The sequence below is a fragment of the Equus asinus genome, chromosome 6 (assembly GCF_041296235.1).
Source record: "Equus asinus isolate D_3611 breed Donkey chromosome 6, EquAss-T2T_v2, whole genome shotgun sequence".
Taxonomy (NCBI): domain Eukaryota; kingdom Metazoa; phylum Chordata; class Mammalia; order Perissodactyla; family Equidae; genus Equus; species Equus asinus.
The window spans coordinates 89,791,152-89,807,291 of record NC_091795.1 but is presented as its reverse complement, the minus strand read 5'-3'; the positions used below and the strand labels follow the sequence as shown (position 1 = coordinate 89,807,291).

The following is a 16,140-nucleotide window of genomic DNA, read 5'->3' as shown; positions in this document are numbered from 1 at the left end:
GCGCGAAAGCTTTGGCGCCTCCCCTGATTTTTATGGAAATCAAGAGGGCGGAGTAAAGCCGCTTTCCTCTGCCTTTCTCCCTCCCCCTTGTCTGTGCCGCAGCCCCCTTCTCTCCCCGCCCCCCGGGTGTGTCAGATTTTTCAGTTAATAATATCCCCCAAGCTTCAAAGCGCAGCCAGTGACAGTCATCTGTCTGGACGCGCTGGGTGGATGCGGGGGGCTCTTGGGAACTGGGTTGCAGCCGAGCTAGCGCTAGCCAGGCGCAAGCGCGCACAGACTGCAGCCACCCGAGGACCTCCCCCCGCCCAGGCCACCCGGGGACCCCCGCACGGAATCGCTTCTGGATCCCCGGCAGTCGGCAGGAGGTAAGGAGCTTGGGTTGCAAACCGCCCGGCGCCCCGGGAGCGGCGAGCGCGGCGGGAAGACAAGCCCTGGACGGGATCGCGGCTTGCGCACAGGGCACCCGAATATGCCCGGGGGACTGTTTCTGCTTCCGAAACAAAACCATCTCGGGGTTTTCCCTGAAAAGCCAGTTCCAGCCCCACAGGCACTACGACTGGCAGAGACCCGCCCTAATCCTTTTACTGCTTTTGCCAAGGGGGTGTAATGGCTTCGTCGAAAAGAAATTCGCCCTTCTCTAGAACGTTTGTCTGTGTTTGAGCTGATGGGGAACCGGTGCGTCCCCACCTCAAAACTGGGGTTCTTCTCCAAAGGGTGCCCCCAGGAGAAGAAGAGGGAGGTTTTAGGCAGGGCGAGGCCACCGCGGTGGTAATCTGGGTCACGACTGGATCGGAGGAGACGCTGCTCTCCCGGCGACCCTCCCCGCGCTGGCGCCCCTGCACCATTCCTGGGAACTGGTGTTCAGGTTCTCCCCTCTCCTAGGAAGAAGACGTACGTTGTTGAGGGTTTGGAAGAGCGGGGGTGTGGGGTGAGAGAGGTTCAAAATAAGCTCTTGGCAGGACTCTCCCTGCAGTGGGTGAGTGCTGAGGGGCGTCTGCTCAAATTTGGGGGCCCCGGGGGGAAGGTTTATGGATTTAGGTGTCTGTTGTCGGTCTCGGTCTAGAGAAGAGGATTTTTCCATTTGCAAAGTTTCCTCAATCCCCCGCTATCTCTTGCACTCTCGAGGTTGCAATTTTACAAAGAAGGGATTGAGGGTCCTCCAAATCCTACGGCCGGTAGCTGGGTTGGAGCCCTGGGCTGCCTTTGAGCAGCTGGCCCTGCATTGGTGCAACCGGGATTGTCGGCGAGCTGGAGAGAGCTAGAATTCTGCAGCCTTGAACCGCCCCCTCCCCCAGGCAGTGCCTTGTGTGAATGAAATGGCAGTTTCCAAAGTTGCAGAGCCATGCCACCACCCCCCGCATCTGCATGCCCCCTCCCACCCCCTGTCGTAGACAGCTTGTACACAAAAGGAGGGAGGGAGAGAACGAGAGACAGAACTTCCTACACCTTCAGCAGCGCGGGGCGGAGTGGGGGGCTTGGAGGGGAGATTGAGGAACGGGGTTCGAGGGGGCGCCCACTGCTCGTCCCCTCCTTCGGCGCCTCTCGCCAACCGTCTCCTGCTGTGTGTGTCGGTTGCAGTGTCGGAGGTTGGCGCGGCCCCCGCCCACCGCGCCCCCCACGGGAAGGAAGCAGCCCCCGAACTAAAAAGAGCAGAGCGGAAAGCAGCCCTCATTCGCCGGCCAGGAGGCGAGCCGATGCCGAGCTGCACCGCGTCCACCATGCCGGGGATGATCTGCAAGAACCCAGACCTCGAGTTTGACTCGCTGCAGCCCTGCTTCTACCCGGACGAAGATGACTTCTACTTCGGCGGCCCCGACTCGACCCCCCCGGGGGAGGACATCTGGAAGAAGTTTGAGCTGCTGCCCACGCCCCCGCTGTCGCCCAGCCGTGCCTTCCCGGAGCACAGCCCGGAGCCCTCGAACTGGGCCACCGAGATGCTGCTGCCCGAGGCCGACCTGTGGGGCAACCCGGCCGAGGAGGACGCGTTCGGCCTGGGGGGCCTGGGCAGCCTCACCCCCAACCCGGTCATCCTCCAGGACTGCATGTGGAGCGGCTTCTCGGCCCGCGAGAAGCTGGAGCGCGCCGTGAGCGAGAAGCTGCAGCACGGCCGGCCGCCCGCCGCGGGGCCCGCTGTCCCGGTGCCGGGCGCGGGGACCGCCAGCCCTGCCGGCCGCGGGCGCGGGCCGGCGGCGGGGGCGAGCCGCGCCGGGGCCGCCCTGCCCGCCGAGCTCGCCCACCCGGCCGCCGAGTGCGTGGACCCCGCCGTGGTCTTCCCGTTCCCGGTGAGCAAGCGCGAGCCCGCGCCCGCGCCCGCCGCCCCGGCCGGGGCCCCGGCGGCCGGAGCTGCGGTCGCCTCGGGGGCGAGCGCCACTGCCCCAACCGGCGCCCAGGGGGCTGCCCTTCCGCGCGCCGGCGACCACAAGGCCCTCAGCACCTCCGGAGAGGACACCCTGAGCGACTCAGGTAAAGACCGCCGGAGTCCGGCCGCCTCCTGGGGCACTGGAGCTGGGGGCCCGCTCCCTTTGTTACTGTACATGGGTTTGGCTTTGGGGAGGGTATTTTGGAAGCAGTGCTGGGGGCTGAGGTCGTTTTTTCCGAGCCGCTCCCCGTGGTAAGGAGAGGGTGAGTGAAAGCTGCTAATAGGGTGTTCTTAAGTCTCACCTCCATCGAAGTTCCTTCCACCCTCCCTCCGGGAGCCTGACTCCATCGCTAGCCCTCACCCCATCCCCCACCTCTCTTTGCAGCTCAGCTTGAGGAATAAAATTAGGAAAAATTGAATGTCTAAAGCCGGTTGGGGGGTTAGGGGTCCCTGACTTCATTGCCTAGGTAGAAACCTGTTAGCCGGGGTGGAAAGGCACTCTGCGGCCCAGATCGAGGGAGGAGGGACACCCGGAGACGACATAAGCGCTGTGCAAAATCCTGTTTGGGGCGCAGGAAGTTAGAGAGATTGCACAGATGGCTAGTACCAATTTTATTTTTTCAAACCTGGGCAGTCTTCTCCCCCCTCCCTCAGTGGGTGGTGGGCTGTTTGCTCCTGGTACGCGGCCAGCAGGCGGCGATATGCTGACCAGCAGCGGGCCAAGGATCTGAAAGGCTGGGGGTGGCGGGGCCACCCCTTCCTCGCTTCATTCAGCAGCTGGCGGCCAGTACAACAGCGGTTGTGTACATTCTCAAGGGGCCGCCTCCTTTCAGCGTGCAGTGAGAACTGGGTCCAGTTTTGTCTTCTAGCCAGCATTCCAGGACTGATTTCAGATCGGAGTTGTGTTTTGAAACCTAATGCCCTTCAAGGTGAGGGCGGACACTTCGCAGGCCCTCCAGGAATGCACACACCCTGGGAGCGCTCATTGATTAGCTCTATTGTCTGCCTCTGTCTGAAACTGAAGGGTGGGATTTAAACTGAGACTTTGCCTGGGGCCCCAGAGGTAAAGAACTCTACCCAAATGCCTGAACAGCCCTTGTCCTTGGAGCTGAGAGCTGGGGCTCTCTTGGACCTTGAAAACCAGTGTTTGCAGAACGCAGGTGGATAAAAAGCCCACATTTTCTTCAGAGCTGAGGACGGATTCGTCTGAGGCTCCTGGAAGGGAACTTGGTGATAAGCTTCCAGTTTGAAATGAGTCTGTCCCTTTAATGTCTGTGCCTTGACAGCTTTCGGTGAGGAAGCACTTCCTTCCAACAGCTGTCTTCTTGGCAGAAAACCAAAACATTGGCTTAAAGGGACCCACAGACTGGAACAGCCTCACATTTCGGCTTTAGAACAAATCCCGCAATTGTTCAGCTTTCCGGTCCCCTTCAGATCAAGCAGAAGATGTGTTTTGATTTTATGCTTGCATTTTAAACAATAATTTTCTATCCCAGCGTGGTAGTAAATGAGGAGAGAGGGGGAAATGCACACAGGATGCTACACGTTTTTGTTGTTGCTGTTATTATTGGTGACTTTGGGAAGAAGTGTTCCCATATTTGGGTTTAGAACTCCTGTGGATTGCAACCTTATAGTTGAGGTTTGATCTTTGTTCGCTGAAAAACTGCTTGCTATCTAGAACTCGGGTACATGGAAGACAAGTTACTTTTCTTCTTTAGTTAATTAAATCGTTCTTTAAATTTGTTTGAGGACTTAAAATCAAACTCAGCCACGTGTAAATTGCTCAGTGAGGCCCCTAAAATGAGAAGCCTCAATTCTTGTGTGGAGATGGAGATATAAATTAACCTGTGGGGCTTTGCGATGATAACAGCTTACCATTTACTGAGCATCTGTCTCCTGGGCCCAGCTCTCTACAACTTAGCTGCCCAACTCAAGAACCCTGTGGTATCATTCCCATTTAATAGCTGAGGAAACTGAGGCTTAGAAAGTTGAAATAACTTGCATAGTGTCATGCAACTCGTGTGTGATGGAGCCAGGATTCCGTGGGGCCCCAAAGCCAAGGTTTTTTTCTGTTTCTGCCACTTGCTAAAGTTTGAGCGGAGGCTGAAAGTGCCAGGAGCCAGGGGGAAGGAAAAAGTACTTACAAGTATATTTATGTTAAAGAGACCTAAAGTGATGGATCCATAGTTAATAGCAAACTAGTGCCAGAACCTGTTGTAAGAGACTTTATATGTTTAATTCATGAGTCTCACCATGAGAATAACTCCCATCTTGTTCTCAAAGATGATGAAGATGACGAAGAGGAAGATGAGGAGGAAGAAATTGACGTGGTGACAGTGGAGAAGCGGCGTTCTTCCTCCAATAGCAAGGCTGTCACCACCTTCACCATCACTGTGCGTCCCAAGGGCGCAGCCCTGGGCACGGGGAGGGCTCCTGCGGGTGAGCTGATCCTCAAACGCTGTGTCCCCATCCACCAGCAGCACAACTACGCCGCCCCCTCGCCCTACGTGGAGAGCGAGGACGCGCCGCCCCAGAAGAAGATCAAGAGTGAGGCATCCCCGCGTCCCCTCAAGAGTGTCATCCCCCCAAAGGCTAAGAGCTTGAGCCCCCGCAACTCTGACTCCGAGGACAGCGAGCGCCGCCGGAACCACAACATCCTGGAGCGCCAGCGCCGAAACGACCTGCGGTCCAGCTTCCTCACGCTCAGGGACCACGTGCCAGAGCTGGTGAAGAACGAGAAGGCCGCCAAGGTGGTCATTTTGAAAAAGGCCACCGAGTACGTCCACTCCCTTCAGGCCGAGGAGCACCAGCTTTTGCTGGAGAAGGAGAAGTTGCAGGCAAGACAGCAGCAGTTGCTAAAGAAAATTGAACACGCTCGGACTTGCTAAACGTTTCTCAGAACTGGACAGTCACTGCCACTTTGCACATTTTGATTTTTTTTTTTTTTTTAAACAAACCTTGTGTTGACATTAAGAATGTTGGTTTACTTTCACATCGGTCCCCCGTCGAGTTTGGATCTGGGTGGGGAGCAGGATATGTGGGGTTCTGCCAGGACCTCGGAGAGGGCCTGCGGGATGGGATGCTAGGTGGCCCTTACAGTTTCCTCCACGTCACCTTCGAGCCAGCCGTCGAAGTTCGTGACAGTTGGGAGCCTCTGGGGCTGTTGAAGTCACCTTGTTTGTTCCAAGTTTCCAGACGACAGAAAGTCATTCCTTCTTTTTAAAATGGTGCTTACGTTCCAGCAGATGCCACGTAAGGGGGTTGCCATTTGAAACCCCTGGGGAACATTTCTGTAAATACCATTGACACACCTGCCTTTGTATACGTCCTGGGTAATGAGAGGTGGCTTTTGCGGCCAGTATTAGACTGGAAGTTCATACCTAAGTACTGTAATACCTCAATGTTTGAGGAGCATGTTTTGTATACAAATATATTGTTAATCTCTGTTATGTACTGTACTAATTCTTACACTGCCTGTATACTTTAGTATGACGCTGATACATAACTAAATTTGATACTTATATTTTCGTATGAAAATGAGTTGTGAAAGTTTTGAGTAGATATTACTTTATCACTTTTTGAACTAAGAAACTTTTGTAAAGAAATTTACTATATATATATGCCTTTTTCCTAGCCTGTTTCTTCTTGTTAATGTATTTGTTAATGTTTGGTGCATAGAACTGGGTAAATGCAAAGTTCTGTGTTTAATTTCTTCAAAATGTATATATTTAGTGCTGCATCTTATAGCACTTTGAAATACCTCATGTTTATGAAAATAAATAGCAATTAAATGATGCAGCTTTTTTTTTTCCCCACTTAATAGCACTAGTTAAAAGTCTATCCCTTAAGCAACAACCATAAATAGCACATAATCTACTGCGTGAACTTGGTTTCCACAGACGGGCCTTTAATACGATCCTGGTTGATTAGGGCCATGGTCCCCCAGTGGAGTGGAGGGGACTGAGCTTAGGAAGGTTAAGGCATTTCTCCCAGATGACAGAGCAGATAGGTTATTGGCAACTATGCATTGTAGAAATAGCATTCAATTGTTTACAGAACACTTTCATATATGTTGGCTGTTCAATGGAATTAAGCTGGGACATCAGACAACCCTTGAGAATGAAGAGTATAATCGAGATGCGGGATTACGTAACTTGGCTGTATTTGGTGTTGGTAATACTGGTCCCACTGGCAGATGGCTTTATATTTTGGTGTAGAGTAGTTTGTCTCCAGGAAGAATGCATTCATCAAAATTCCCTAGGACCTGTACAAGGTTCTATGCTAGGCACTGTAGCAGGGTAAAAAGATGAAGTTGGTGCCTCCCCTCAAAGAGCTCCCCATCTGATTGGCACAAGTAACCCATAAAGTGACAGCTGTATGGGCCAGTTCAAGTGCCGCGTCCCTTCAGGAGAAGCACCAGGGTGTTAGTGTACCTCTGTCCACTTTACACTCCTGTCACCCAGGCTGTTCTTTTGGCTGCCTGATGGAAGCAGGATAACCCTTTGCAGGTTCTGGAGGACAGCCAGGCCCGGCGGGTCCGAGGGAGGCACCATGGAGTGAGGAAGAAAGCGAGTCTCCCTAATGTGGGGTGATAACTCTTGTGAGTGAAGCATTCAGCTTCTCGGAACTGATAGGGTACAAATGACCTATTTCTCTTTGGGGCAAAAGGTGGTATTCAGTTATTTCTCTAAGTTTTCCTTCCTCTCAGATTTTTAGTCTTTTGCTTTGCTGAGAAGAAAACAGGTCCAGCAATGAAAGGGCTTTGCCCCCCCAGCAGCCCCTCGGGGTTCCTGGTTGCTTTGGCCATCTTATAAAGGCCAGTGGAGTTAGAATTTGAGGTCCTCCTTATCCCCACTTACAGCCACATGTCCTAGAACTATTCGGGTGGCATGGCTGTGGACGTTCTGATGGCCAGACCACGTAGAAAATGGGGTAAAATTCTCTTTACTCTTTAACCCCACTACTTGCCCCACCTCCACACTAGAAAATAATGAACCCTCTTTGAAAGTCCTTTTTGAATTGTCCTTCGAAAAGACTCCTGTCCATTTGCAGTTTACAGGCCCCAAGTCACCCTTCAGCCCTGCAGCTTGTTTGTGTACCCACGACCAAAAGAAAGTTAAGTGACCTCAAAGTAATGGAGGTTCTTGAAGCCCAGCTCAATCATCCCAATTTCTCTATTTGTGGTCCCCATAAGAGGCCTACCTACGGGTCTCAGATGACATGGAACTCTAGCCATGGAGGAGGGAAACTGTTCCGATGAATGAGCCCTAAACTAATTCCTACCAGGCTCCATTTTTGCTTGGGCTGCTGGGAAGCTCAGAACCAAATTGGGTGCTCTCATTCTGCATATTTGGTGCTCATTTACTTTTCTTCTAAACGTCTATGACATCTTGTTTTTCATTGTTGGTTTAACTCCCTTTTTAATGTTCTTTATTTCATGTTACATTATAGAGAACTTTTTGCATTAGGTGGATCATAAATACGTATTAAAATATTAAAACTATAGTGAAATACCCCTTATTTGCCCTTCCTGGCTCAGCTGAGGGAAAGTGTCACCCAGTTTAGCTCTGCAATTATCTATAAAGTAATTGCTGTAGTCAGAGAAGAATAAGAATTGAACCATGCGCTTCAATAACATGAGAGACCTCCGCATCCAAGATCAGTTTTGAGACTGTTTGAGCAACTGCTCTATCAGATCCGTAAATCACAGGACTTCGATGGAGCATAGAGATCATCTCATTAAATTGCTTCATTTCACAGAATGGGGTCATGGGATCCCATTTCAAATTAGTGGCCAAACCCAGGACTGGATGATCAGCCCAGTGTTCTTTCCACGGCATTGCCTTTCCCACTGCTCACAGGTTGGCCTCTTTACCTCCTGGCTCACCCATCCATCTACAGCGTGCTTCCATATTAATCCTAAATAGCCGACCCCGCATACAGCCTTCCAGAAGTTCCCCACCACATACAGGATACAGTCCCGACCCTTCAGCCTGGCTCACCAGCTGTGTCACTCCCTTCTCCTCCACAGGTGATCCTCATTCCAACCATGCCAGACAAAGTTGCTCTTTCTCCCCTCTGACTTGTTTCACCACATTCCCTCTTCCTGGGTTATTATGCCCCCAGTGCGCCTTTTCTAGCTCTTGATCCTGTATTGCCTCTGGAGATAGAAGAGCTGTCCTAATCACCCTTCTAGACCCCCTAGACTGTGGGTTCCCCTAAGGCAGGTCTGGCGTCTCATTCACCTCTGATTCTTCAGTCCCTGGTGACTGACAGATGACAGGCCCTTGGCAGGTGATGGCAGAATGGCTGGCGGTGGAGTAGGCAGTGGAGAAAGGAGAGAGGCGAGGACTAGGTCGGGCAGATTTCCATTACAGGTGTGTCTCATGCCAACCTTGGTTCGCAAGTTCTCGGGCTAATACAAATGGGGAAACACATCCATTAGGCATCAATGAATGCCTGGTATTAACAGCTGGAGGGGAAGGTGAAATGCACAGGGGGCCTGTCTTCAGGAAGCCCACAGTCTGGAAAGGGGTGAAGTCCCGGGGCCCTTGTATAGAAGGCAGGGAGGGGAGACAAGAGGGACTGGTAGGGGGTGGGGGACTGTTGAGCAAAGCATGTGAGGGGTCCCGCGGCTGAGTCAGGCTCTGCACCTCCAGGCTCCCAGTTTGGAGCTGTTGGAGGAAGCTGGTTGCTGGAGCCTGAGGAGGCTCATACACTAGCCTGAGGCCACAGGTCATCTGCTCTACGGTGACAGTGGTCGCAATGCCTCCCACCTCTGTAGGCTATCTTTTGAAAATCCTGGTTTGGGTTGTTATTAGACTCCAAGGTTATTAGATTTGGAAAAGGTGCTCAGGAGTGTTCCTGTTGTCTTTCTTTCTCTCCCTTCTTCCCTCTCTTTCTCTCACCAATATTTATTTTGCACCTACCGTGTGTTAAGCACTCTTCCAGGCACTTGGGAGACATCAGTGAACAAAAGAGATGCAACTGCCCCAAATTCCTGCTTTCGTGGACGTTATAGTCTAGGAGAAAGGGACAACAATAAAAATGAACATAATTAGCAAATAACTGAAACCTCATTCCATAAAAGGTGGTGGATGCTGTGAAAGCTAAGTAGAATAGGATGGAGGGCTTCAGGGAAGCCATGGTGGGGTAGCTGGTTTTGAGTAGAGGTCAGGAAGGTGCACTGGGGCAGGCAGCTGAGGGCGGCCGGGCAGAGAATACCCAGACCTGAGCACTGTTGTGGCTGCTCGGAGACCAGGAGTCAGGCCTCAGGCTCCCCGTTTAGGGCTCTTCCTCCTTCATCTCCCTCTAGACGTCGGCAAACATCCCCCACCAACTTCTTATTCACTCTCTTAAGGGGAAGCCAGAGAGCGGGGTCGTCAAGAGTCTGGATCTGGAGGGAAACTCCTTGGTTTGAGTTTGACTGCCAGACTCACGAAGTCTGGGCTGTGCAGTTTCTCCACGGATACAATGGGGCTGAAGGCTCCACCCACTTCCCAGAGGATGGGGGGCTCACAGAAACTAACACACAGGGCACACGGAACAGCGCCGGGCACATGGAACAGCGCCGGGCACACGATGGGTGCGCCTGGGGTCTGTTAAATCATCTGCTTGCTTGTTGACGGCATCCTTCCTCTCTGTTTCCTCAGAACGTTACCAGGGCAAAGAATCTTGAAAAAACATTTACTGGTGAAACAAATTCACAAGCCTGAGCTTCACAAGAACTTTGAGGACTTTTGTTCCTTGAAAGACGCCTTACAAAACCTGAACACGGGTACCTTGGAAACAAATGAATGTGAGCTTTGAAGCCTATTTTAAGACGGAGCCTAGGAATTTGAGGGCCGCGGAACATCTACGCCTTCCACAATGGTTTATTAGTTTTCCTGACTTGTAAAGGAAATCTCTTCATAGGCCACTGACCAGGGTTACCTGATCCCTTTTGATATTGACGTATCATGCTACCAGACATTCATCCTGAAACCTTTGACCAGGAGAAGTAACAGAGCCTTTTTATGGTTGAAGCAGACAGACGTGCTGGTACAATGCACATTTGAAGAACACACGCGGCACGTACTCCTGTGATAAGAGCAGATGATTTGCTGTGGGATGTGCTCTGAGGACACAGTGCGCAGTCTCCCTTCTTCTGCATTCTGGCAGGCCCAAGATGTCCAGCAGGCTTTGGGGAGGTGGGGGCAGGTGGGGGAGCAAGTCCATTCCTTCACAAATCCGCAGCCTGTTATGGATTCAATGTTGTGTCTTTGGCTATCCCCTGCCATTTTCCTGAGGGAGGGCATAAAGCAGTCCCTCCACCCCACACAGTGAAGTTCTAAGTTGACTGGGAGGCAGCCCTGGGTGATACAAATACTTAGTTCACAGGCACACGCCCTCGGCTTGGATCTTAGCTCCGTTATTCGCTATTTTCAGTCTTGGCATAGGAAGGTAACCTCCTGTTGCTCAGTTGTCTCCACTCTAAGCGGAATGGGTTGGAGCTGGTAATCTCCAAGGCCCCCTTTCAATTCTGAGGATGGGGAGTCAGTCATTGATCCTTAGGGAGAGACGGAGCCCTGAATGCCTACAGATGTCTGCAGTGTTCGTGAACATTCTTCAGTCGGAAGCCCCGGGTGCATTGTACATCTTGGCTCTGCCATCCACCAACTCTGTGCTTGAAGTTGTGGCACTCCCCTCGGAATCTCACTTTCTTCACCTCTAAAACGGCAATAATAATCACCACCCTACAAGGTTCTTATCAGGAACATATGACATAAAATATAGAGGGATGTGATAGCATTTTCGAAACGGAGAAAGGTTTGTGGGCTCCTATTGCCACAGTCAGCTCTTGTCCAGCACGTCCCTCCCTCTTCACTGCTTGCTTTCTGGATTCATCTCTAAATGGGTTTCCCCCAGGTGGTAAATGACTTTACAGACGAGAGAGGCATGCCTCCAATTGCCCCACTGTACCTAAAACAGGGCTTTGCTCATAACAACTGCGCCACGATGTTTGTTAAATAATTATCACCAGTGAAAAGACTTCACTAATTGTTCAAAGCCAGCTAGAAGTTCTCAATTTGTGCAAACTGGGTACACAGGCTTGTCTCATCTAGAACTAGAGAAAACTATGATAAATTCAATTTTTAATTGGGTTACACAAATGAAAACAGGGTATGATAACAGACATGTAACACAGTAAGTTTTTTCTTGGATTGGTTTAGCCACTTTTCTCTGGCATAAAGCCAAGAAGAATAGGGACTTTATACTGAAACTAGAGACTTGAAGATGCTCAAGCTGTAGTTAGATGCATTTCCACTGGTGAGCAGGGCAGGGTTGAGACGAGAGTTTGCTATTGTAAATGGTCTGTTTGCATTTGGGTTTGGAAAGAAATCTCTCCAATGCTGAGTTGGTCCTTCTTCTGAATCTGCCAAATGAATCTTTTATAGTCTGTCTTGAGGGAAAAGCATCTTTCTACTAGAAACCCTCTTCCCTGAACATCTTATTAAAATAATGAAGTTGGAGGTTTTCTTGGATGTCTTTAACTGTAAACTTCCAGGATGGCTGTGAACACATTTCATTTGACACTTTGGGGAGGTTATTTCACCTGGAGTGTTACTTCACTTGGAAATTCCTCTGGGAAATAAATGTGCACATGTCCATTAGTTGCTGCACTTTGTACATCCATTATCTTTGGCTGACTGTGTATGGAGGCTTGCCATGTCGAGTGTGGCCTGGGTTCTGCTGGCGGGGCAACCATGGGGGTACTTTTTTCTTGCTCACTGTGATGAACTACAACGTGAAAATGTTGGAGCAAAGAAATAGCATCTAACTCAAGTGCCAATTAAGCCCTGGCTTCATTGGAGGCATGGATGCTGAGGGCTGGGTAATCGGAGCGGAAACCGCCATGAAATGCTTATGATGATGTTTGCTGTCTTTCAAGGCCTCTCTCCATGGTGTTCCCATTTGAAGGGGAGAAGTCCTTTTGCCAGGATGTGTTTCTTTTTTCCTCTCTACCTAGGGTGACTGACTCCTCCCAGTTTGCCTGTGAATGGCCCCGTGTTAAATGGAAGTCTTGCATCCAGGGAAACACTGTCTCTGGCAGATGACGGTGGAGGGGCCCCCAATTCTTCCCTCTCTTCAGTGCTTGCTTTGTCTCACTGCAGACTGACCAGCTTGACAAGGCTCCCTGTGGAAGGCGTGGGGGCCGAGGCTGGAGCTCCCAGAGCACACACCTCAGAGGGCTCACCCAGCACTGCAGAGTTGCAGGGTCTGGCAAGCAAGAAGGAGCTGGAAAGAACATTGTCCTGGTGTCAGAGCATGTGGATTTGAGCTCTGGAAATACTTATAAGTGACTTGGAGGGAGTCACCCAGAGGCGGCATAATGAGGAGAAATCTCTGTTTTCCTTTTGGAATGCTGTTGGCCCCCAGGAGGCAATGAGTGTGAAGGTGGCAGGTCCCACACGAATGCCAGGTACCAGTGTTCCCTGGCCTGCCCACTCTACCTCTCTCAGGCTCTGGGGTTCCTTCTAAATAACAATGATGACAATAATGATAACAATAATAGCGTTTTGAGGGCATGACCATGAGGCTAGCTTCAGTCTTCCGGTCTGGTCTTCTTGAGTTTCCTTCATTCTTCATGTCTTTTTCAAGGAGTCAAAAGGAGCAGTTTTCAAATTATCAAGCCATCCCAGGCTGTGAGGGAATGGCCTTCCTGCAGCTTTCTGGGCACGGGCTTGTCTCAGAGACAGCCAGGGAAGCACACAGAATAAAACCCTCCCCAGGATGCCGTGGGCAGATGGGCTCTGTTTCATCAGAGAAGCTGCAAGACCAGGCACATCAAAATGGACTTGGACCTTCGTTCCCTGGGTCGAGGGCCCTGTGATGGTACCGCCATTACGGTGTTCCATGAGATTAACTGCTCCCTGGGTGGAGTTCTCCTGTTATCAGCAGTTGTGAAACCATTTTGGCTGTGTCTGTTGGGGGTAGAGGGCTGACATTCCTCATGATTTGAAGGTGTGTTGTTTCACAAAAGGAACAGGATGGAAAGTCAAGTAGATCTTTTAGGGACCTTTAAAAAGAGGTGTTTACATATATTTAGCTTTGGGGGGAAACCTGCAGCTAACTCCCAGAGAGCAACAGTTTATATAATCTGAAAATCCTTATCTGAGGGGGGCACAAATGCCCAGCTGAAGATCCTCCCCATCCCAGGTCCCCTGAAGGGGAGAGGGTCTGTCATGTTAATGGCATGTGCATATTATTAAGAAAAGGGACAAAAGCCTGGAGCTTGGGACTGAGAGCTCATTCTGGGGACTCTTCAATATGCAGATGGTACCCTTATTATAAATTGGATGTGGGGAGGACCCTGAGAGAGTCACCCCATGAAGCTATACTAATGGAGAAGGGCTGCAGTTTGGGGGTCCCCTCTCCGCAGATGCGGTGCTCTGAGCATGCTCTGCTCCCCGCCCACCCATAAAATGATGCCCTGCTGCATGATCACAGGATGTGATCACCGGAGTCGAAATGCAATTTTGTTTGGATTTTTTTTAATGAAAAATGGCCGATTTTATGGAAGGCCAGGCTTCCCAAAGTCTCCAAGTGTAACGCTTGCCCTCGGAAGAGGCTTCAGTGGGGCTTAACAGCAAGCTATGGTGCGATCCCATTCAAACTTCCAGGAATGGGGAGCGTGTGTGTGTGAACGAGATGGAAGGAAGGCGGAGAGAAGAGTCAAGACCGCAGATGACTCTGACCATCACCTGGGAAGGGAGGTGAGATGTGAACACAATTTCCAGAGGAGTGGGTAGAGGAAGTGGAATGAGAGCATAGGGGAGCCTTTCTATGGTGGAGACGATATGCAAGGTGGCCTTAAGGTTGGGTAAGCATTAGCCAGGTGGAGAAAGACAAGAGGAGCATTGCAGGCTGAGGGGGCAGCCTGAGTGGAGGTGCACGGAGCTGCATGGAACTGTTTGGAGGTGTGGGGCCTGTTTAGGGCACAAGTGCATCCTAGAGCATCAGGTAAGATGGGTGAGTTGGGCAATAGAGAACCAGCCAAGGTGTAGGAGAAAGAGACGGACATGATTAGGTCCCGTGTGACTTTGGGAGCAAACTGTATAGTTATCTAACCCGTGCAAAGTTGCTCTGATGGTGCTTGTCAGCCTCAGTAACTAGTAACCATCTTGGCTGCTTCCCAAGGGGACATTGTAATGCCCCCAAACTAAAAGGAGCTCAAGCAATGATTTAATGCTCTCAGACTCTGTCCATACAAAACCTAAGAACCACCTGGTTTAAAGTGGCCAGTTGCCTTTTTTGTGTTGAGATATCAGCTGACACTTAGAATGTGAGAAAAACAGATTGTTTTGAATGCTATGGATTCCTCATTTCTTCCCACCTGCAGCACCACCAGTAGCCTACATGGCCCCTTTGCATGAATTAGGCAAAGCTGCCTTTCCTCTGAAGGCAATGCAGCCCCTCCTGGTCTGTATGCAGGGCCCAGAAACAGATGCAGCTGGGTATCAGGGCTCCTTGCCCCATGGGTGGGGCACCTCTTCGGCAGGACACAACCTGAACAACTCTATTGGCAGCCCAGGTGCAGAGTACCTAGAAGACCTGCAAGTGCCAGTTAAATGTTTGATATCTGTGTTCAAGATTCTTCTTTAAGGAAATAAGTAAGAATATGTTATAAAAATCAGGAAGTAGAGCGTTTGTGAGCTCATGTAACATTACAGTTCTATGGTAGGATTCAGACGCTTCCCAGCCTCCGTGCTTTTCCTTCTGCTGGTCCCTATGTGGAAGCTACTCTGTCTCCAACCATTCCTTTCTCCATAGCACCGATTTTTCATGGCTCTGCAAGGAGGCTGTCTCTTCCACAAAGCCTTTTATGATCCATTTCTTTGGAACTCATTATGAAACCTCTCCTGTGCTCCCTTACCACATGCTCCATAGTCTTTTATTACACGTCTCATGTGTTACTGTGTTTGGTGATTAGTTTACTTACTAGCCATGCGCCCTTCTGAGCCTCAAGTTCATTATCATTAAAATAGGGATGATAGAAGAGATCTTTCAGATTCCCCCCAAAATACTGATTATTATCATTTTAATACATATCTTTCATTGCCTATGAAACTCCTAGAGAAGAGTCACAGTCTTATTTGATCTCTGGATCCACCATGTCCACATGATGCTGAACAGCCAGGGCTTGGTGTTCATAGAATGTATTTGAAACAATTTGAAAAACCTTGGAGGGTAGATGGTGCCATCTATTTAGCCTCAGAAAACTTCTTGTACAAACATCCTTTTTATCTTCTCTATAAATCCACTGGGTCAGGTGTATTTTTATTGCTTATTCCCTTGGTCTTTTGCAGCTCTGCATAGTTTCCAAAGCTTCACAGTACACCAACAGAGAAGGCATTATCCCCACTTTATAGAAGAGAAACTAAGACTTAAATTTCTACACCTGGAAAGTGGTGGCAGTGGGACTTGGACTTGGGACTTCTGTCTCACAGTTCCGTGTTCCATCCTCATGGCACTAATGGGAAATGATTTTAAGTCTGCAGAGAACTTCCACATTAGAACCATTTCTCTTGGTTATTATTGAGCTTGAGTTGATGTGCCTTTGGAAGGGTAACAAGCCCACTCCTTTTCCCCCAACAGAACTTCTCTGGGAAGGGAAGTGATTTGAAGGGCCATGCTGGGCTTTTCCAGAGCCCTGGCGCTCATGAATAATCTCCCTTCACCAGAAACAACCCACACCTGCAAGAATTCTATCACCTGCAACCCAGTTCTCTCCTTTTCAG

The 16,140-nt window shown here is 50.4% G+C and overlaps 1 protein-coding gene across 2 annotated transcripts; it reads left to right on the top strand.

Annotated features, from left to right (window-relative positions):
* Positions 1-224: 224 nt before the first annotated feature.
* MYCN (MYCN proto-oncogene, bHLH transcription factor) lies at positions 225-6,173 on the top strand. 2 transcript variants are annotated; one of them, XM_070512575.1, is made up of 4 exons: positions 225-365; positions 1,579-2,463; positions 4,643-4,752; positions 4,837-6,173. In XM_070512575.1, exons 2-4 carry the CDS (start codon positions 1,695-1,697, stop codon positions 5,245-5,247), a joined length of 1,290 nt encoding a protein of 429 aa, XP_070368676.1. In that variant the 5' UTR covers positions 225-365; positions 1,579-1,694; the 3' UTR covers positions 5,248-6,173. The 2 variants fall into 2 exon arrangements, with proteins under 2 accessions (XP_070368676.1, XP_044627907.2); XM_044771972.2 differs by having other exon boundaries at positions 4,643-6,172.
* The last annotated feature ends 9,967 nt before the right edge of the window (positions 6,174-16,140 follow it).